At 40.3% G+C, this 23,756-nt stretch overlaps 1 protein-coding gene across 1 annotated transcript in view; it reads left to right on the top strand.

Annotated features, from left to right (window-relative positions):
• Positions 1-23,756, top strand: part of BICC1 (BicC family RNA binding protein 1) — a 228,295-nt gene that overhangs the window by 50,999 nt on the left and 153,540 nt on the right. Inside the window, exon 2 of the mRNA XM_065408387.1 lies at positions 3,685-3,731. Coding sequence (XP_065264459.1) covers positions 3,685-3,731 — 47 coding nt within the window. The remainder of the gene's footprint in view (positions 1-3,684; positions 3,732-23,756) is intronic.

Raw genomic sequence — 23,756 nt, 5'->3', positions numbered from 1 at the left:
AAACAGTTACAGTTAAGGTTCCAAAAAGTTTCCATTTTACTAGCTTGTTTTAAGAAATTTGTATCTTTCTGGAATACTGCCCTTGCTTGCTTCCTTATAAAGGGTGGGAGGGTCTTTTGAGAGAGAAAGTGTGTTCGAACAAAATCGCTTTGTGACTTGTGTAAGTGAACTTTAGTAGCTTTACAGAGTTCATAAACCCTCCAGTGAAGTTTGTAATATCTGTAAGATGGATAGGGTCAGGTTTTTTTTTCTTTCCCTTTCCTTTCTCTTAAAATCCTCCCTCTCCACAAAACCAAACAAGGAACCTCTAGAATAATGTTTTGAGCCACAGTTGTGAATATTTTCTATGTGTGATAACCCAGCAGGGAGAATCATGACCAGATCTCCTGATACATAGCAAGCTATTTATCAGAAATAAATTAAAATGTTGTTTTATATATATGATATACACTTGGGGCACCAGAACTATAAGCCACTGTGTTACCCTTCTGCCTCAGCAAGAGAGCTTTGCTGGAACTTTTACTCCCACATCAGTCTCTGTCTGTCTCACCAGTAAACTCCTCCAGACTCTCTCTGTCAGTCTAAACCTTGCCTTGTAGGTAACATTCAGTGAACCCCACTTCCCCAGAGATATGTCTTTGCAGTGTCCAGTCCCTTTTTCACTGATCGCTCACAGAAATTACCAAGTCTGCTGCCTCCAAAGAGACTGCACACACTAGCCTGTCAGTTTAGCTGAGGGTCCATGTTTTACTTTAATACACGGCCCTGAGATTGTAGTAAAACTAGGCACAAGGTTATTAATGAAGAACATGGATTTAAGTGATACTAAGCAAGAGAAAAAGAGACGGGTATGGTTATAAACAAAAATCACACACTTTCTAGTGTCTAAAATTTAATTTTAGCAGGCTATATTTTTTGGCTTAGCAGCTTTCTTACTTACATTGACCTATCAGCATCTCCAGCTCCTCAGGCAGGAGGATCAACCATTCACAGAATCAGAGGGTGCTAATCCCTGTGTTCCCTCAGTGATGGATAACACAGGAGTCCCCTTTCTTCCATTTGTTTAACCCAGAAAACCTTTGAAGTGTATTCTTTGAAAAGTTAACCCAGACAAAATTCCTCTTCCATGCTGCTTGTTCTTCCAGGTGCAGGCACCAAGCCCCTTCTTCATCCTCCGCTCAACTTGCTTTCTGGATTGGCTTGATCCCTTTGTTTGCATAAGATGCAAATGTGCTCTCATTGTCCTTTGCTTGCAATTAAGTCGTGCTATTTTCTCATTGGCCTGTTAGCTTGATCCCTGCAGAAAGGGAGATGCACATTCCTTTGTCAAGTAGTTTTATCAACTACTTCCACAATATGTTTTCAGAACATATATTTCCAGCACTCAGACCCAACTTTTTATCTGCAGCCATATGTACATCGCATAATGATATTCATGACTGGTGTGTCACCAGTTTACGTATGATACCTTGCAAAACATTGAGTAAATATTCTGACAGTGTGTTGGGTGCGCCCTTTGCCACTTGGCATAAAGGGGCTCTTAGGGTCACAATATATCACCTTTCAAACATATTCTAAATAAATGTATGTGTTGCGTACTGGTGGAGTATTAACTTACATAGACAAATGTAACACTTTAATAAACTCAACAATACCTCACAGAGACTAAGAAGACAGGAGAGTCATCCATTTCTCCTTCAAAAAATGTCATGCAATCTTCAGCTTCTTCCTCTCCCTGGATGTCAAGGTATTGTACAATGAGCTGTGAATGAAGATCTCATGTGAAGGACCACACCTCTACAATACCACACTCAAATTGTGCACTCTATATCAGCACATGAGCATTTCTAATGTGCTTAATGCTTTCAGTACTAGGTGCTGATGTTAGATGTGTTACAATAAATTGAGAAACTTTTCACATCCTTAATCACAAATGAAAATGAAATAGATTTCAATAGAGTTCAGTTTGTTAGTCTGGAGGAAGTAGTGAGACTAAATTCTCTTGTTATTTTGAGACCTGTGACCTGAATTGTTAAAGACGTGTCTGGTTTATATCTGCAGCGTGGTGTCTTTCTCAACTTGAGATGTTGAAAGAAATACATATAATACAAGTTTCTAATATGTAATATTTTTTTAGATTCGGTTCTCTGTCATGTAGTTGGAGAGTATTCTCTGAATACTGAAGAGAGAGATGAAAAATGTTGTAATTTCTCTTCCATAGTAGAAGGGCAGGCTGTCGGAGTATTGGATCTCCATTCTCTATGTGAACAGTACTCACATGAAAAGCAGAATGACCATTTAGAGGTTTTTACTGTAACATTGTAATGAAGTTTAAGGAGCATGTTGTTCCAGTGGGAATTCCTTCTTAACTAAGTGTTTATGTTTGGGAATAATTAACTTTGTTCTGGAATATCCAGCGTGTTTTAAGTTTTGTGGTAAGTTGTAGCATAAATAAGTCACAAATATATAAAAACCTTTTATATATTGTACCTTGAAATCTGTTAGTGTTAAATAAAAATACTTAATTAAATTGTTTACCTTGGAAATTCACTGTATAAATATAGCTGTTTCATCATTTATTCACAGCACAAATACCATGAATTATGCGTAGGATTCAAAAAGGCTTCTGGTATTTGTGGTGATGCATTGACAGTTAAATGAACCAGGAAGTACCAAGAGGATTACATAAAGGATAAAAATATTTAAGATAAAAGCTTTTTAAGGTTAGCATTTTAAAAATAGTTAATTGAAAACCAGTTAGTAGTATTGTTGAACATGTTTCAGGGTTTAACTTAATGGTCACTGTTGCTTTGCAGTTCACTACAAATCTTGAACTGTAAACCCTGTGTCTTTCTGGTCCTAGACTTCTTTTGAGCAGAGATGACCAATGAATCAATCACTATGTTTGCATGATATGAATGATTAGACTGAGGCTACAAAATAAATCTTAATTTAAAAGTGAAGAGCCTGAACCCATTCTCATTAGTTTCAATAGGAACTAAATACACCCCTATGCCAGAACTTGAATCTCAGGCTATGTCTATACTACAGCCGGGATTGACGCTTTGAGATTGATCCACCAGCAGTCGATTTAGCGGGTCTCGTGAAGACCTGCCAAATCGACAGCAGATCGCTCTTCAGTCGACCCCTGTACTCTACCCCCGACAAGAAGAGTAAGGTAAGTCAATGGTTAGTTTCTCCCATCGACCCTCCACGGTAACTTGACCTAAGGTACGTCGACTCCAGCTACGTTATTCGCGTGGGTCGACTTACCGAGGTAGTGTAGACATAGCCTAAGTTTCCAGAGATAATGGACTGCATGAACTCATTGTTCTAGATACTAGTCCCTCTTTATGAAAGCTATTTGCATACAGGGCTTTGGAGCTGTGCTCCGGCTCCGCTCCAGCTCCAGGCAAAAACCTGCAGCTCCACTGCTCCAGAGCTGCTCTGCGCTCCAGCTCCGGGCTCTGCTCCAAAGCCCTGTTTGCATACTAAATAAGAAAAATGAGTAGTTGAAGATGATTGGTTATGATTTCACAGTAGTGCAAAATGTTAAAGTGAAATAAATGTGCATGTGTGTGAATTTATATTTCAGTAGTACTCTGTTCAAATAATATTAAAAGTTGGCTGCTGTAAATCTATTTCTTAGATTTATTTTGTTAACAAATGTCATTTTATTTACAGCTGCTGCTGAGGGCAAAGGCAAAAGTGGGGAAGATTTTTTTCAGAAGGTAAGAAACCTATGTTACAATCCTATGTTTGATAAGTACAGTAATATAGTACATTATGGTTGGAAGAATTATACTTCAAATTATGGTGAAATTGATATTTAGTTTAGAGCGCTCTCTAATGAATATTCTGATGTAACTTCCACAATATTCCTTAATTTCCTAGCCATGGTGATTATTAACATTTTTTTTATTGTTACCATAGTTTTTTAGTAGAATGTATATTTGGTATCATATGTATAGCATATAATAGATTTAATCTCAGTTTATTACAGGGTATGTATCACAAAGTAAACAGGATAGTAAGTTTGACTGTAAATACATTCTTTCAGAGCCCATTATTAGACAGATGTAAATACGTAGTGAGGGGAAGACGAAATTACATGAAGGCCAACAAACAGCAGCAATACAGAAGGCATTGTTTGTCAAGTTGTCTTGAGGAACAGAATTCTCAATATTTTTTTTATCCTCTTCAATTGAGTTACATCACCCTGAGAGAAGACTACCTAAGTAACTGAACATCATTGCCCCTTTCCTCCCAAATATGCTGTAGAATGTATATTCTCAGATACTTATGAGGAGTCCTATTCTGGAAGTAATATTTTTCTTTCTTAAGTCTTTCAAAATGTTCTTGAATTCCAAAACTTTCCATGTCTTTATAGTTCATTTTTATCAGCTGACTTGTTTTTGGGAAGATTTTGCTTTCCATGAAATTAGAGAAACTTCCCAGAGGATGAGACAGCGTGATCTAGAGGTGTGAAACTGGCCTTTGTATTTCATGGGTGAGGACAGGAGAAGATCATACGCTTTCCTTTCAGGGTCAATAATCTTTAGAGCTAGGTGAATTCGGTCATGTCTTGAACTGGCAGCATGACCCCCCTGAGTGATAATCATGTGAGATATCTTCAAAGAAACAAAATTACAGATAAATATTTTTCCTTGTTACTGTCACACTCAGTCCAGCTCTTTGAGTGTCATGAACAAAAGGTATAACTGAACATCCATGAAATCGCAACAATTATTCTGAATATTCAAAGGACGAAATCTTGGCCCATCTGAGGCCAGTGGGAGTTTTGCCACTGACTTCTTCAATGGGGCCAGGATTTGTTAGACCTTTCCCATGCCTTTGGTTTCTGTAATATTGCATGAAACAGCGATGGTCCATCTAAGTATTGAACAAAATAGGTGACTGGAGACCTGCATAGCAGACTTTTTTCTTTATTGTCACTTGAATGGTTGTGTGTTTGATCATTTGTATCAACGTGTCCTCTCCAGCTACTCCAGATTTAAATGTTTCTATCCAGATTGAACAATGTTCTGGCTTGTTATATAAAACATACTATACATTATTACCATAATCTATTTTATAATACTAGAGGTTTATTAGCTGATGTTGTGAAGTCTAACGTGTTAAAAAAAAAAAAAAAAAAAAAAAAACCCTTAAGTTGCATTAGTAGTGTTAGACTAGTATAATGCTTCACTGCAGTTTCAAACATTGACAGGACTTGGAACTTAGATTCTAGGATGATTGAGAACAAGTTTTCTTCTAAGATATGTTGAGCGTCTCCAAGAAGGAAATTTGCATGTCTCACAGTGAAGGCGTGTGGTTAGACAGTTGCTGAGACACCATAGAAGATTAAAAAAACTCTCTGACAGCATTTGAACCACAAAGAGAAGAAAAATGGGTAGCAAATGAATGTTAAAGTGAGTTATGCAAATACTTTTTCAAGACCAGTTGTAGATAGTTTTATGGATGTTATTTTAATTGAGGTCTATATGTCCTGATGCTTTTAGGTTCAGTTTGCTGTGTACTCTGTCTGTATTGTAGAGAACTAGTAGTGTCAAACAGTCTTTGATTGGGAAATTGCTTGGAACTTGTTTAGTCCATGATGTTTTTTTATACAACCAGTTGATATATAAATATTCTATGATTTCTTGGTTCTACCTGATTGATAAATATACCAGAACTTGAAGCTCTTGCTGAGAAGTTAGTGAATGATAGATTCAAGAAATGGGTTTATTTGTTTTAGGAGTGAAAATTACTGGACAGCAACAAAAGATTAATAGTGGCCTAATCTTTTATTTACAGATTCCATGCATACACAAGCTTTGATCAGAAATGGGTTTTAACCTTAATACTAGTACAGTCCAGACTTATCCTCTCATGCCTACTTTTTATTCATAGATTGGAAGATGAAAACAAGCTTTTCTGTACTTTTAACTACTAGTTGCTTCCTTAACTTTGTATGAACTAACTTGAATGAACAGTCATTGAACTGAACTAGTTAAATAAACCGAAATAAAGAAAATATCCTCCCTGCACATGCAGAAAAGACTACTGCTCTCAAAAGCTGTTTTAGCACTTCAACAATCTCTGGTTCCAGGGAGAGATGACTGTGCCTGCTGATAGTTGGTGGCGGGGGACAGTGTGAGGGTAGCCAGCTTCAGCAGTGTTACTGGGCATACTCAGTCCATGTGAGCATGCTCAGTAAAAGCCAAGGGGCATGTGACCCCAACGCATCACCTCTGCTTCCAGTCATTTCCAACATTTTAGTGGTTTGACTGTCTGTATAACTTCAGCAGCAAACATGTACTGCCTAATCATAGAATCATAGAATATCAGGGTTGGAAGGGACCTCAGGAGGTCATCTAGTCCAACCCCCTGCTCAAAGCAGGACTTATCCCAGACAGATTTTTGCCCTAGATCCCTAAATGGCCCCCTTGAGGATTGAACTCACAACCCTGGGTTTAGCAGGTCAATGCTCAAATCACTGAGCTATCCCTCCCCCCATAGACAGTATTAATATTGCTCTTTTAATTTAATTTAAATGATTTTAATAGATTATAGTAAATTTAGGCCTTAATATAGCTTTTCACCATTTCATATTTTAATTTTAAATAGGTTCATTTTTAAATATAAAGTTGTATTTAATTTATATTAAAAAAATCTGTTTTATTAAATACAATTATCAATTTTTATTCACACTGAGCAGCAGCTTCTGCAGAATCCCTTGGCAGTATGCTGATTGATTCCACAAAGCTGCTATCTAGAATTAATTTCTTAACTTTACAAAAGTATTCTTTGGAGTCCAGATCAGATTGGATTTTCCATGCAGGGAAGCAGTACATTTGTTCACTTTTCAATTAGTAGTAATTCCCCTAGGCCTCCTTGTCATTGCTAGCTAGTTTCTTTTGTGGGAGTCTGTAAAGACAGTATCATAAAGGTGAAAAGAGGTAGGTTACTGAAGTAAGTTCTGTTCTCTACATGTATTATTACCTTTATGGATACCTGTTGATGTGATCTTTTGCCCTGGAACTATAAAGGCTGTGTCAGGGTTATAAAGGATCCAAGGGACAGTTGGCGAATAAGGACTTCTATTCACGTGGTTCTAGAATGGAGGACCTCGCCATGCTTCCACAATGCATGCTTTGAAATCATTCCATGGTAGGGCATGTGATCTTAGTATGGATCTGTGAAGGCAATACATTTGGAGAAAGCAAGTTACCTCAGTAACTCTTCTCTCTCCCCGCCCCCCCCCCCCTTACATTATATCGCATTTGCAGATACACATTTTGTTTTATCTGAATGGCACATTTTCCATGAGAGACAAGGTGGATGAGGCAATATATTTTTTGGACCAACTTCTGTTGGTGAGAGAGTTGTAAGAGAGTGACTTGAGGAAGAGCTTTGTGTACGATCAAAAGCTCGTGTCTCTCACCAACAGAAGTTGGTCCAGTAAAAGATATTACCTCACTCAGCTTGTCTCTACAATATCCAACACAGCTACAACACCACATTTTCCATGTTCAGTTTGTTCCTCTTTGTAAAGAAGTAGAAAGAATTTGTAAGGAATGTTTTCCTTTAGATGTGGAATGGGATGTAAATTGAGTAAAGATTTCTTGTGGCTAAGTACAGTTTGAGCTATATAACTTCATTTAGAAATTCTGTAGCAATTTGATTAAAAATATACACACAGTTTACTTAGTGATTTGAAGTGCATATTTCACCAGAAAGAATAGTTTTTCATGGTTGTGACTGAAATAATATAAATTACACTCTGTGACGTTTTAAGGCTCAACGGGTTCTGTCACCAATGCCCTGTAACCTTAGGGGCTTTTATGCTATTCAGCTATGGTTCAATTCCCTGACACCAGTAGCCTGCCCACAAGCACAAAGTCTCATTTTGGCACCAGCCCAGTTTCTCCTAGCAAGGTGACACCAACAGCCCTTCCAGTCCAGCCTCCTCCCAGATACTCGGACTGTCTCCCTCTGTTTCATCAACCCTGAAGGAGTGAAATCAGCCCTCCAGCCTCCTTTGGTGTGCACACTTCACATAGTTTACACACCAGAGACCAGCTTGGGGTAAAAATAAACACAGTTTATTTAACAGAAAAACCACACATTCAGAGATGAAATAGTAATGGAAAGCAAACATATATAAGTGACACAGAAAATAAACATGAAGAAGCAATCTCAGGTTTTACACTTTCATATTAGATGAAACCCCTTTTTTAATAAAAGTTTTACCTATTGCCTTTGAACAGTTTAATTGCGTACCCCCAAATAGGGTGACCAGACGACCCGTTTTTGAAGGGACAGTCCTGAATTTAAGCCCTCCTGCAGGTGTCCCGACTTTTTCTCAAAAATGGTCAAATTGTCCCGTATTTTCTGTCCCTCCTCCCCCCACCCCGCATCAGTACTGTTGGGTCCTGCTGCTGGCTGGATCCCTGCTCGCCAGTTGCCCGCCCACCAGCGGTGAGTGGGAGGGTCTAGTGGTTTATGATGGGGGTGGGTGTGCATGGTTGCTGGCGGGGCAAAGCTGCAGCACGCGGGGCCGGCTGCTCCCCCCCCCCCCAGTGTATCAGCACAGCTCCCGCTGCATGCTGGGTCTCGCCCAGCAGGGCCTTGCCCCCTGTCTTGTTTCCGGCTGGTACTGGCTGTGTATTGTGGCGGCTGGTGAGTGTGGGCAGGGGCCAGGCAGTGGCCAGTTACGTGTCACCTCTGCTGCCCACCCATTGGCCCTGTTGCTGTCCTCTCCCTGCTTCACCCCGTCACACCCACCTCCCTCCAGCCCTGCTGTTCCGCCATATTCCCCCTGGCATGGCGCGTCCCGCTCCCATCACTGTGCGGAGAATCAGCCCCTGGTCGGAGTGCTCAGCTCACCAACAGCCTGGCTGGCAGGCTCCTTCCTTCCCCCACTGCCTCTGGCTGGGCCAGCGCCCCGGGAAAACCCAAGACCCTCTGGCCTGGTGCACTGGCCAGGAGGAGCCAAACCCTGCCTGTGTCAAAGCCCCGCATAGTGCTGGCACTGGGAAGCCTTTCTGCCCCTCAGCTAAGCTCTGGAGTGCCGAGGAGGGGAAAGCCATTTCCAGCCTGTTCACTCCCCGACCCTGCAGGCTCCACAGCAGCCACCCGGGCAGGGGCTAGACACCCTCTTCATCTCCCCCCCACCCCCCACCCCGGGTCCTGCCCCCAGGGAATGTGGAGCTGCTCTGTTCCCTAGACACCCTACGCTACTGAGTCACCTCTCTGACCAGGTTTGCTGAAGCCCCTGCAGCAAGGTGGATTTGGTTTAAATCAAATTGATTTAAATCATGGTTTAAATCACTAGTCAAGAAGACTCGATTTAATCATGGTTTTCTACATAAAAGTGCATTCTTGTTGCTCGTTATAACCTTAATACATATTCTTCACAACTCAGAGATAGATGTAGGTTTCATTTTTAGAAGGTACACAATATACATTTTTAAACAGTGATTTATTTTGAAAACTTTTCAGATTAGTTTTACAGCTATATCAGAAAATGAATGATTGTTTGGTTATTTCATTTACCAAAGGTAATTGAAGCAGATAGTTCTCCTCCCAATGACTTCATAAATATCTCCAGTTCAACAGGTTAATTATTAATATTTGGAGGATTTTCTTGCCATGCTGTATTAGGAGGAGAACATCACCAGACAGACATTTAAATTGTTTTATTTAACTAAAACAACAACGTTAAGTATTCTGGATTTTTTTCTTCAACAGCAAGCATGTATTATTTAAACAAAACAAGCATATGTCCCTCGCTTCTCACATTTATCTCCAAACTTCTTCTCCTTGTCCAGATCTATTCTGCCCCCAACAATCTTCTATTCATTGAACTTTTTGAAAATTTGCACTTTTAGAGAGAGGTAAGGGATAGACTCTGTGTACACAAATTTGCAGAGGGACAATAGAGTTGATGTCTGTTATTTCTTACCTCTATATATTATTTATTTATTTAAAAACATTTTTGCGTTAACAAGCGTGTTATCTCTGGAGACACAAATCCACACTTTTAGAACTGCAAAACTAAGCATCTCTGATGGTATCTTCTAGACTGAGCACTGAGTCCCATTGGGTAGATAGAAAGATTAAACTAAATAATCTATACAGAAGCCTATTGTCTCGTACTATAGAATTAGAATTTATAATCACTATTCCATGATGGGATATCTTTGAGCTATAATGTATCTTAATTAAAACCATCTTTAGATAGGGTTTTTCCCCTCAAAAATCCGATTTAAATAATAAACTGATTTTTTTTTTTAAATAATTGATTTTTATCCACCCTGCCCTGCAGTCAGGTTCCCTGGTGCACAATGCATCCTTAGGGCTTAACCACTTCCTGCCTGCACTGTAGCCGGGTGACAGGAGGCAGCTGGATTATGTCTGTGACCAGCAGCAGCCTGGAGTTGTTAGCTGCCTTTCAATACTGTGTGGGCAGGAAGGGACAAGCTGCTTCCAGCCATGGAGGGATGGGGAGGGAAAGAGATTTGAGCTCTGCAAACACAGGGCCAGGTCATCCCTTCCTCTACCCTTCCTCCCCTGCGGCTGGAAGAGCTCCTGTCCCTTCCCTCCCGCACAGCACCAAAAGGCTGCGGCTAGGGGCCACATTCTGGTGTGAACCCTGGCAGAAATCTGGGGGAGGGGGGGCATGTGACCATGTGTGCCCCCCATGTGTCACCTCGGGAAGACGTGGCACCTGGTACCAGGAGAGGTGAGTCCGTCCCGGGGGCTCAGCCAGGCATAGAGGTGGAGAGCGCCTGGCAGGGAGGGTCAGGTCGGTCGTCCGTCCCCCCCGTCTCCCCTGCATGTGAGAGAGGTGTACAGGAGTTTGTGTGTGTCATCTGTCACCGTGTGAATCCTAAAGCTTTAAAGATAGGTAAATAAAAATAATCCTACTACGCAATATTTCTTTTCAACAGGAGCTCAGTCAACTTGATGTTAATTTAAATGTTTGTTCTGCATAATTCTGATTGATTGACGTTGAACTTGCTTGAATACGAGTAATTTTACCAGGTGTCCCATATTCAGCATAGGGAAATATGGTCACCCTACCCCCAAATGTGGTGGGGATTTAGTGTTCATGGACAGCCTCCCACATAGACTGTCCCTCACTGTCTGGGTCCACACTTTCTGTCCTAAGTGTGTTTTTAAAAGGCATTTTCCTTTTTTCTTTGTCCATGATAACTCATGACTATTCAAAGTGGGGAAATTTTCTCTTGATTTCATAGCTGGATGTCTTAATCGCTCCCCATTAACTCTAATGGCCCATCATTGTCTTTTCCTGGGCTGGAGAATGGATAGTTACTTGGAGCTAGTTTCCTGGGAACAGCTGGTTTGGGAGATGCCCATCCCTACTGTGAGGCGTAGTTGGGTTATGAGCACAGTTTTCTATATACATACATAGGTTCATAACTACAGTTTGCATACATATCTCACAAAGACCATCAAGTACAGAACATTAAAAGCTTTCATAAAAGACCTTACTGGGCATACTTTTCTAGTACAATAATACAATATGCAATCAGTTGGTTCACCTGCTCATTTTTGGGGTTTTAACCTTCTGCTCTCCCCTTGGGGTGTCTGGACCCTGATTGTCACATTGTCTCCCAAGTTTCACTTCAAAATATTAGCATGTATGAAGGACAATGATGTGTCAGCAATGAATATTATTCCTTGAGGTTGCATTGTAACCTACCTCTGTTTATTTTAAACTCGGCAAACAAAGCTCAGCTGCAGTAATGCACATTGCATCAAGTTTACAGCACTACTTTTTTCCACACTTTTGTTTTTTCTTGTACAAAATAGCTTACGGTCTCTGAAGTCCTACACAGACTATTTCCTGGGTGGGGAGGTTGATTAGGTTACACATTTGACTTTTGTATTTGGATACTTTCCATATGGTAGTCACACTATTAAAATAAATAAAGCATGCCTATGTGTACTGTAATTGTAATGAACCTCATGACGATTGTACAGTAGTCGGTGCCATTTGTTATAATGTTTGATTTGTTTCTAAGACATTACCAAGATTGTTAATCTACTAGGAAGTGAGTCCTGATTTATCTCTGTATGTAGGATCTGCATGTAAGGATATTAATAAATCATCCTATAAAATATGGCTATTTTGTTCATATAGCAGGATGAGACTACTTTGATAATGTTCCTATTCAATCTATCTTCTGTGGCTTATAGGAAAGTTTAACTAAAAAAAATTACAAGTTTTGTGTGTTTACTTGCACACAATACTGTATCTAATCAAAACACATGGAAACTATCTTCAGAGTTAGTTTTCTTTTTTTTTACAATTCTTTGGGCAGTTGTTCATGGTTTACTCACTGTCTGTCCAGTTTCCTTTAATTAGTCTTAACGTTTTTCCTTTCTCTCATGTGACACAAATAAAGCCAAGTTTGTGGAGGGATATGTAAAGTATCTCGTGTGTACTTCAGGTTATGTGGGCCAAGAAGGAAAGTGATCAATGGCATTTCAACATGTTTCAGTACAAAGGCTTCAGGATACTTTCTGAGAATTACTTAATATAAATTTAAAGCTGTAATATGTAATGCATTTTTTAAAATGTCTTTAATAAGAATTTTCTCAGCGGGCATATGGGCATAGGCCTTGTGAAGAGTGGAGGAGGGAAGTGCCTGTCTCTGCAACTTTGAGTAGTAAATGTTAGGATCAGATGGGTATATCGTGTACAGTACAATGCAACTTTGTTTTTTATAGTGTCTTTCCATATAAACTGTACTCTCCAAAACACAGATAAGAAAGGTGGGAAGGGGAGAGAGAGATATTTTCATCTGACTGCTGAAATGACTGAGATGATGAAATGACTGAGGCAATGAGGGAGAGACACAGGGAGGCTGTTGCAGATGTCAGGAGCTTCAGATATGGAGGATTGCATGTAGGGGAAGAGAAGAGGTCAGTGCTGGAGGGAGTGAGACAGCATTGTTTTTTTGCAGATGGCCCAACAAACGGCTAATGGATTGTTACTTGGAGGTTTGAGTTAAACCCCTACCAAACCTCTTTTCTATAGCTGTCTGAGTTTTAGGAAACCCATAAGCTCCTGTGACAAGGCTCAACAGCATGGGCGGCGGGTATCATAGGCCAGGGGAGGCTAAGCCTCCCCAAACAGCCAGGTGTGACCTTGCCCATGCTCCGCTCTGAGGCCCCGCTCCCATGTCCTACTCTTCCCTCTTGGTGCTGCTTCTCTTCCTGCCCTCGCTCAGCCTCTCCCACAAATCTGGCTGGGGCTCAGGTTCGCCGGGGCAGGCGGGGTGGTGTTTGGGCCGGCCAGGGCTTGGGGCAGCTGGGGCGGGGCGACTGGCATCCTGGAACTTGGGCTGGGACTTGGGGCAGCTGGGGCGGGGTTCCTCCAGCTGCAGCGGGGGGCTCAGAGCTCCAGTGGAGGGCAGAAGGGGCGGGTCCTCGGGTGGAAGGGGTGGGGCTGGGGGCTAGCCTACGCAAACGGGGAGCTCACGTGCTGCCCATGCTCAACAGGAGGGATTGACCTGAGTCAGTTGAAGATGTTATGTTCTATAATCTGTGCCCTGATGGGCCCATCATTTTCTGCAAAATTTACTCTTTCAATTTAACTGAAATTTCTAGTGCGGTTATGAGGGTAATCTATCAAACGTGAGCTGGTTCAGTGCTGACCACCTCCATCTTCCTACTGAAACAATAGCTCTTAAAAGTGTGAACTGCACCATTCACCTGTAACTTGAAGGTTTAATGCTGGGGCTTAATGAAGACAATTTAAAAATCAACATGAATTATTTCACTGTTGAGCAATTTAGCAGAAATATCATAGTATTGGTAATGGACCTTGTATTTGTAGAATAAGCTACCATTCTCTCTCCACCATGGGGCACTTGGCTACAAAGAGCAAGCTAAGATGGCATCCACGACCATGTTGCTAGGGGGCATGTTATGGGCTGTGTTTAAGTTCCATTTCTTCCTATCCTTAATTAGATATGAGAGGATGTAAAATAAACAGAATCTTTGTACATTACAGCTATTAATTTTTCTGTAAATCGGCCACTTATAAAAACAATGTGTTCTGGTATATTAGTGACATTTTTTTCTTGTGGCCATGCAGATAGTTTTGTTGGATACCTTTTGGGATGATACCCGAGATGCCTTCCATTGAGCTTTGTTCTGTACTATGTCTGCGGGCAGTTAAAACTGCAAAATAAATAGATCAATCAATCCATTAATCCTCTGTTCCTTTATGTTTAAGAACTTCTGAAAAATTCTGTTTGTGACTGACATTTGCTGAGCTTTTTCCATCAAAACATTACTTTATAAGAAAAGTAAAGAACACACCTTCAGTCATTTTCAAATTACCATAGTGTTAGCAATAATTCTTAATCTGCATAGTTTGATTAGACCTTGTTTAAAAGCATTCAACGTTGATAATGATGTGAAGAGAGCTAGGTAGATGATGGATGCGATTGGAGTAAAGTAACAGATTTCCCTCGTGATCTGAGCTCCCTCTTGCTGCAACTACTACAACGCTTGTTGATGTGCAGCTCAATGACAGCCATGAATAATTAGTTGGTGTTTCACTATATACTTCTCATGTAAATGACATTTATGGAACTTGGCATACACAGTATTACATATTTATTCCACACCATGAGCCTGATCCAGATGTCACTGAAGTCAATTGGAGTCTGTCTGTTGTTGACTTCAATGGCATCTGGATCAGGCCTTATAAACATGAATGGTACTTGTCAGAAAAAGTCCAGTTTTGTTTCAAGAAGCTTATTATTTATGTAGCTTTAGAGATATGCAAGACACTTCACATACAGTGAAGAAGGTGATGTTTCCCATCCCGGAAGAGCTTACAATTCAAAATGAGAACATACAGACAGGAGTTGGTTTTGTGGGGGCAAAACAATAGAGCAATTGGAGACAGAGTAGTATTTAGTGAAACTGTTGAAATTGTCTCGTTAGACTGACCTCACACTCGGTAAGGCAACTCACGTCTGTTCATGTATTTATACCTGCTCCTGTATTTTCCGCTCCAAACATCTGATGAAGTGGGTTCTAGCCCATGAAAGCTTTTGCCCAAATAAATTTGTTAGTCTCTCTAAAGTGCCACAAGGACTCCTCGTTGTCTTTTTTTTGTGGACATCTAGTGACTTTTTCTTTGAGTTCCAAGCAGACCTTCAGATGTTTCAGGATCCCACATGTTCCTCACTGCAAGGGTCCAACTTGCATATGGTGTTACAGACCATTCAAAAATATTTTTAGAGCCTCTGTATGTAGCAGTGGGTCAAATTCTCTTGGGGTAGTATGACTGTTTCATTCCATCCCAGTTCAAGGCAAATGTGTTCTGTACAACTTGTTTTTTCTTTCTGGGTTCATCATCCATTATAATTGTGAAAGAAAGATGCTTAATCCATTTTCTTGTGCCAGATATTTACTTCACAATTACTGGAAAATTTGAAATCCCATCTGAGTAATAAAAGAACTAACTCATTTTTTACCCATTTAATTGTCCCATTGGTATTCTACATGGTGTTGCTGGTTTGTATGCATTATATATAGATGCTGTATTCAAAACCCTAGAGCAAAATCTGCTTATAGTGGCCTAGACCTTGGGATGCCAGGGTGTATGTTTTTTTCCTTTGCTGTTCACACTTATCACAGTAGAGTTTTAACGAAACTAAAGAAAAATTCTTTAGTGTTTTTACATGATTTGTGATTTTCTTTTTCTGAAACTACCCAGACCCAAGGAAAAAGCAGTTGTTGGCAAAGGTTGCACTCATAATTTTGAGAATACTGTGAAGTGGTTGCTTAAGACAGAATATTGTCCACTGGTGGTATTTTTTAGTGTTTTTTGTCAATGTAATATATAACTAAAAAGGACATCAGAGGACTTACCTCATGACTTTCTCTTTTAGAAGCAGTATTTTCCAAGAAGTATTTTCCATAAACCAATTTGTAATCGAATGTTGGAAAAACAGTAGCAGTTTAACAGAAAATGTAGTGATTGAAATGTTACTTGAGTGACTAGTAAATAAGTATTCCTAATCGCATCTTTCATCACATTGTCCCTAGCTTAGTGCGTTTTCCATAAACAGTAATTTAAAGCAAAAACATTATTTTATGTGTGTTGCCTTTGGTAATTATATGCAGAGGGCAGTAGCAAAAGTATTACGGAAGCTGTCTGACGCGCTCTTTAATTAACACTGTAAAAGAGAGTGCTGTAACTTTCCAAAACGTTGGTCTGTGGGGCTGATTTTCTATTTTGGAGATGACTCTTTTTTTAAACAAGTTTGGGCAAATTCCCTTTTATCTCTTCTTGAATTATGGTAAGATGGAAAACATGCAGTTGCCATGTGCATATGCAAATACACTTGTTTGATATGTATGTGTATAAATATAACTGCAGTATATTATGCTGTCTATGTATACACACAATAGATCAACCTCAAAGTTGACCTTTTTTGCTTTTAGGGTAGCTTATAAAAATTTCTAAAATGTCACAAACTAAAAACCAACACTTTCATTAAGCTTAAATTGTTTTCTGCCAACCTTTTGTGTGTGTGTGTGTGTGTGTGTGTGTGTGTGTGTGTGTGTGTGTGTGTGGTTCAGAGCAGCGCAGAGAAGGCACAATTCTACATATTATGCCAAAGTAAATAAGCAAAATATGCTGCTATACCCCTTAAATATGCCGCGGCAAAGGACCGTCCTTAAAGTGCTGCCGCGGCAGTGCTTTAACATTGCTGCCCCTTCCCCCCGTCTGCGGCCCTGCCGGTAGGGTCCGTACCTTCAGAGCCGCCGACAGGGGAGGGAAAAGGGACAGGGACATTAAAGGGGCAGCGCTTTAAGAATGGTCCTTTGCGGCGGCAGCACTTTAATGTTGCTGCAGCGCCCCCCCCCCTGTTGGCAGGGCCGCCGACGGGGGGTGGAGGGGGTGCAGCAACATTAAAGCACTGCTGTGGCAAAGGACCCTGCAGCGCTTTAACGTCCCTGCCCCTTTTGCCCTCCCTGGCTGCTGACGGGCGGGCGGGGGCAAAGGGAGCAGCTGCCCTGGGGCCGGCGATTTAAAAGCTCCAGGCCCTTTAAATCAACACGGGAGTCCCGGGCGGCACGGGCTAAGGCCTGGCTGGGGGATGCTGACCCCCGGCCCCGCCCCTTCCACCCGAGGGCCCCCCCCCCCCCTTCCAGGGGCCAGAGCCACCCCCTCCCGTACTGGTAAGTGTCCTCAGTTACTTTCACCCCTGGATCATATCTCCAGTTTGTAAAGATAATTTCGAAGTCTAATGATTGTGTGCTTACAACTGCTCCCAGAATGAATTAGTATGAGTATTTTTTTGTGACCTTTGTGGTTGATACCCAATATGACGCATGATCACAGAGTTTAAGCTTCTAGAATTTGCAATAAATTCAGCATGTTAATTAATGAAACAATACCTTATGTTGTATAGTAGATATTCAACTGCTAAAGCTAATCTAAATAAGATTGCTCAAACCTTATTAGACATAATGAATGTTGAGAATAATTATAAGATTATTTAAATTAAGTTCTAGATGGTTATATTCACTTTTTAGTGCCTTAAACCCTTTAAAGGGAATATTGGGGCCCTATTGTGGTAGGCATTATACAAACACACATTAAAATATGGCCCCTGCTCTAACGATCAGACCTTAAATAGAGATTGTGCTTGAGATTTTTTTTTTTTTTTTTTTTTTGCTGCCCCTTTGATGCAGCAAAGAACACTCGGTCCAGGGAAAGGGTTTAGGTTGTTTAAGATAACTTTGTGCTCTCCAAATGTTTGGGCTTCTTGGCCACTGGCGTTACACAGACAGTCTTGAAGCATTGCCTCAAAGCCACAAGGGTTGTCTTGTGGGCCACAGCACAGGGTGTTACACCAGGGATGGAGCTGCATCTTCTGTGCCAGGACTTGAGGGGATCCTTGGTAGGCATCCTAACCAGCTCCCTCTGCAAGGTCTGTGCTGTGGGAATCGTACCCCAGTGAGAACCAGGGCCCCTTTATGAAGCAGGAGGCTGAGATTTGCACTTGGTAGGTTTTCTTTCCCTATAGAAAAAATGGTAAGGGAGGAATATGGTAGAGGAGTATGGTTCAAAAAAACCTGTCCATAGATGTTTTGGGCCTCAACAGAAGATATGCAAATTAATATAATTGTTTTGGTTTTTGACTTCTAAAATAGTCACTGTTACTTGTATAATGGTCTTATAAAAATTAGTGTGTATTTAGCTCATGTGTAAAACATTTTTTCAAATGTGATCATCTGTTTTGAACATATCAGTTCACACTGAAGCAGTCATCTTATTAACTTGTATCTTCTGATTTTTAAAAATGTATTTAATTAGGAAACAGAATGTGGAAAGAACTAGCTTTCTTTAGAGATAATATCTCTAAGCCATAGTGGAAAGGGCAGAAAAAATTAAACCTAAGTGTTAAAAAGCAATGTTAATATGGATAGCAACATATATTTAAAAAAAGGAAAAGCTGCAAATCCATTGGAGAAGTGGATACAAAGTTGTTTCACTGTATAGTAGAGTATGTTCTAGGACCTACCAGGATCTCTGAACCTGGTGCTGAAATTGTATTTTGAGGCATTGTACAACACGTGTATCACAAGATTTTTCCTCGTACAGAAACAGTTCACTGGAGAGGGAACTCTTTTTCACAATAGTACAATTAAATTGAAGACTGTGTATGCCTAAAATCCCTGCACTAAAAGCGCAGATGGCAAAATGTTAGTGTTTATTTGTGGTGAGAAGTTTAGGGGAAAGAATTCTCAGTATTTGCTTTGAATTCAATTAGAAATAGTATAGAAGTGCTCATTCTGAAAATGTTACAGATTTTTAAATAATAGTTAACTTAAATACATGGATGTGGATGAGCCAGGCATCTGAAAACTGCCAGTTTAACATGCCATGGGCATTGATTGAGTTTGTAGAATTTAAAATGGATAAGTACGGTAACTCATTTTAATATGCACACAAACCAAATAGTCTGATTGAAGAAAATCTGTGTCTGGCTTCTGCAATACTGAAGCAAACGCTTTGCCTCAAAAGTATTCAAAAAGCATTTTGTTTAAAGCTATGCTAATATTAATTCTTGTTCATATAAAAGGCCATATAGGGTAGCCTGTAGCTTATTTAAATATTGTCCTTCACATAGACTGAGATTAAAAAAAAAATCCTAGGTACTAGGGTACAGTAGAATCTCAGTTACAAACACCTTGGGAGTCGAGGTTGTTCATAACTCTGAAGTGTTTGCGACTCTGAACAAAATGTTATGGTGGTTCTTTCAAAAGTTTACAACTGAACATTGACTTAGTATAGCTTTGAAACATTACTATACAGAAACAAAATGTTGCTTTTAACTATCTTAATTTAAATGAAACAAGCACAGAAACAGTTTCCTTACCTTGTAAAATCTTTGTTTTTAAACTTTCCCTTTATTTTTTTGTAGTTTACATTTAACACATTACTTGCTTTTTTCTTTTTTTCTTTTTGGTCTCTGCTGCTGCCTTATTGTGTACTTCCAGTTCCAAATGAGGTGTGTGGTTTACCAGTCAGTTTGTAACTCTGAGGTTCTATTGTATTCGTGTACAAATTCCTCACAAACGAGTAGTTTCATAGTTACATGCAGTTAAAGGCCGAAGGGACCATTAGGTTATCTAGTCTGCCCTGTATATCAGGCCACTAAATTTCATCCAGATACCCTTATATTGAGCCCAAAGGCTTTAGTTAGACTAAAACATTGCAGCCCTCAGAAGACTGAATTCAGTGCCACAGGCTGAGGGCAAGAGAGACCAAGGTTATTAATTCCTTAAGCCCCTGCAGTGGCAAGGAATTGAATAGGGGAGATGTGCCCTGATGATTCCAGCCAGTGAACCACACTCCTTGCTACAGAGGAATTCACAAAACCCCAAAGGCCCCTGCAACTCTGTCCTGGGGGGAAATTTCTTCTTGACCTAATTGGAGGTCGGTATGACCCCGAGCATGTGAACAAGACATGCCAACCAGGCATCAAGAAAGAGGATTCTCTGTAATACTGTCTCCAACTGTTGCCAGTCTCTGACGCTTCAGAGAAAGGGGGTGAGGGGAAAGCACTCTAGACAACATCAAGACAATTGTGCCTCAGGGAAAAATTCCTTTGACTCCTGCAGGCTGAAGCCCTTAAGCATGAGGTTTGATTATAGTCATTAACTTAATTCAGAGCTGCTACTGTTATAAACATGTTGAGGACAGTGCAGGCAATCTTGTTCTCCCCATAGTCCATGAAGGAAGGAAATGAACAGAGGGATTCATAGTTTGGTATACGTCACAATTAAGTATAACCTGGGAAATAAGACCTCAACCCTGCAAGACATGCATTCAAACAAGCCCTTGCACCTGAGTGAAACCCTATCTTCATTAGTGCCCTATATGGGGTGCAGGCGTCTTCCTACACAGGCATTTGCATAATTGGGGGCTAAAATTTTTCTCTTGTGTCTAAGGTTTTGTGGAGTGTCTCGAGTTTTCATAGAACTTCAGGTGATAGAGCAGTTTATTTGCTAATACAGTGGAGCCTGAATAAAGATTGGACAATATTTATCGAAGGTGATTTCCTGGATTATGTTGGGATATATGTGGGGAATCTGGGAAAAGCTGGATCGTTATCATAAAGTTAGCTCTTTCTGTGGGTCATTGCTTTAAAAATTTTATCAGAGGATCATTGGATCCATACATTTATATTTTATAGTGTAACACTTACCTTGTGTTTCGTCCCTCTGCCTTTTCACCATTTGGGAGATTGAAGGTTTCTTCTACACAACAGCATTAATTTGTAAATTTGGTTCAGATTTGTAAAGTTTGGGGATGCATTGGGACCACCTAGTATAACTAGTGCTTAGAACTGTGAATTTCCTTCCCTAGAGAGACAAAATAATATTTAAAATATGGAGGCAAACACTTTATGCTGCAGATAAAACACTTCTAATATGGGTTTATAATGCAACTGTAAAATGGTGATTTGATTATTGTGATTATACATGGCCACAGTAACATCACATTTCCTACATCAGCACTTTCACTGATTAAAAATGGCTTTCTTCTGTTTTAGGAGTTGCAGATCATCTGTTTTTCCTCTGGTGAGGGTCATGGAGAGATGGTGTGTGTAAAAGATAAAATAGCAGAGCTTTTCTATTTAGAATTAGCTTGTTTGTGATCTCTGCAGAATAAATATAACACATTGCCCCCAGATGACTTACTAAAATGCATAAAATTATTACAGTAAAACTAAATGGGCATTTGGTTGCTTGTGAAAATAATCTTCCTTGTAAATTTTATTAAAAGCACCTTTTAAGCAAAGAAAAATATAAAACAAGGATATTCATATGGAAGGTTGTAAGAAGAGCAGTGCAAAACATTACTAAAGAAACTCAAGCCAACTTAGGTTTGAGATGGGGATTCACTTACTGACCCTAAAACTCAGGCCAGCTTTACAAAAAGAACACAGATTTGGGCTGAGTTCTGGACTGAATTTCACTAGCTCCTCTGTAATTCTTACATTTATATTTCCCCACCAGATCTCAGAATCTTTGTTCTCATACCACTGATGTGTTCTGGGGCTGGCTTCTCAAACACCAGGTCTCTTCAGGTGGCACTCCCTCTCATGTACTATATTTAAAGTGGCGGCTGCTGCTGCTCTATCTCCAATGTAGGTAAAAAGGTTTTAGGGTGAGTTGACGATCCTCTTCCCCTGATACTTTAGCAGTGAGGAGAGGGCACTTCTGCTCCTGTTACCCATTCCTGACTGTACTGAGCCTTGGGCAGCTCTTGGTTTGTAGATAGCGAACTCATGTTTTTTTGGAATGTCTGTCCTGTGCTTTGTAGGGTGGTGGATGTCAGTGGAAACAGGAGTTCTTGTTCTTTCTGCTTTACAGTAGGAGCAGGTTATGCCCCCTTGCAGACTTTCCTTCATTTTGGATGGACCCTTAGCTACTACAGGTAGACATCCATCCTCAAAATTAAATATGTGGAGGGTGGGTTACTACAGACCCCCTGAGAAAGGAAGGAAAATGTGTGGTTCTATATTTTTGATGACTGACTAATTTGGAGCAAAAACCCTGAACGAGGCTAGATAGTATCTGGTTTGCTGGAGGTATTTGTATTTCCTCAGACTTGTGAATAAGTCAGAATAGTCAGCTGGTTATGTTGAGAGAACTCTGCTCTTCTCAATAACTATCCACTAGATAGATTCAAAACCAGGCATAGACAAGTGTAATTTACCAATACCCCTTGACTCCTTAATGAAACTGAGAATAAGCAGTTTGGTAGTCCTTTGCCCTCTCCATCGCCCGCAACTCAATGCAGTGAATTTCATGTTTTCCTTCTTTATACACTGTATTCCTCTGCATGTTCAAGGCAATGTTAAGTGTAGATCAAACAAGATAAAATTAAATTATAAGAAAAATGGATTTCCAATTACTTTTATGGCTTGCAAGGTTAATTTAAGAGTTCCAAATTTTGCAAGGATCTGAAACTATTATGTTTACATTTTATAGTAACTTAAATAGCTAATTTTATTTCTCTATTCTACCCGTCTTCCCCTTACTCAGTTAAATTTTAAACTTAAGAATGAGATGATATAATATGAACATATGTTTTAGATTTGGAATTTCCAGATATCCATTTTCCCCATCTCCAATCCATCCAAAATTCCTCTGAAAAATAATTTTTTACCTAGCACTGTGACTGTGTTCAGCCTGGCCTACAGTCTCTCCATTGCCTCATCTGTCTCTAGCATAAAACTCAAGCTCCTGATTTTGTCCTTTAAGACTCGTCCACAACTTGGCTCACTGCCTTTGTCTCCTTTTATACTCCTCTCTCCCCAAGATCTTTCTTCAAACCGATCTGTCTATTTGCCCCTTCTGCATCCTTTCCCCATGTTGGTCTAGTATTTCCTTCCTTATCTTCCACCATAACATCTCCCAATCCTCCTTATATCCTTTCTCAAAACCTACTACCTCTAATTTAGAGGATGGAAACCGAGGTGGGAGCCTAGCATACAACATGGCCAGCTAACATGGTTTCAGGCATGTTTGCTTCTATCTTGCCAGGGCTTTTCAGTCATATTAAGCTAATGGCAGTAACACGATTGACAAACAAGAAACCCTCTCACCCATGAAGACAAGACTTACCCTTAGCGCTCTGGAAAGAAGGGTTTGGTGGTCTTCAAGGGTATGTCTGTAAGGCAGTTAGGCACCTGCAGCTGTCCCGGGCCAGCTGACTCAGGCTCATGGGGCTTGGGATAAGAGGCTGTTTAATTGAGGGGTAGATGTTCAGGCTTGGGCTGGAGCCTGGGCTCTAGGACCCTCCCCTCTCACAGGATTCTAGAGCTCCAGCCCATGCCCGAATGTCTATGCTGCAATTAAACAGCCCCTGAGCCTGAGCCCCTTAGCCCAAGTCAGCTGGTATGGGCCTGCTGGGGGTTTTTAATTGCAGTATAGACATATCTCAAAATAAAATACAGGTTAAATCAGTTCAGCTCATTTCGGCTAAACATTTTTATATAGCAGTGTAAAGACATAACATTGCAGCCAAGTCTTGAGGGCAGCAGTTAGCTTTCAGGGAAAATAATTGATTTTTTTAAATTATTGATTTTTAGAGATGTGAAATATGCAGATACCATAGGAGAGGTACTGCAGTTACACACAGATATGTATAAAGAGAGAATACAAAA

This window comes from Emys orbicularis, chromosome 7 (assembly GCF_028017835.1).
Source record: "Emys orbicularis isolate rEmyOrb1 chromosome 7, rEmyOrb1.hap1, whole genome shotgun sequence".
In the NCBI taxonomy this organism is placed as follows: domain Eukaryota; kingdom Metazoa; phylum Chordata; order Testudines; family Emydidae; genus Emys; species Emys orbicularis.
The sequence above is the reverse complement of the archived record's forward strand: the minus strand, read 5'-3'. Positions and strand labels throughout refer to the sequence as shown.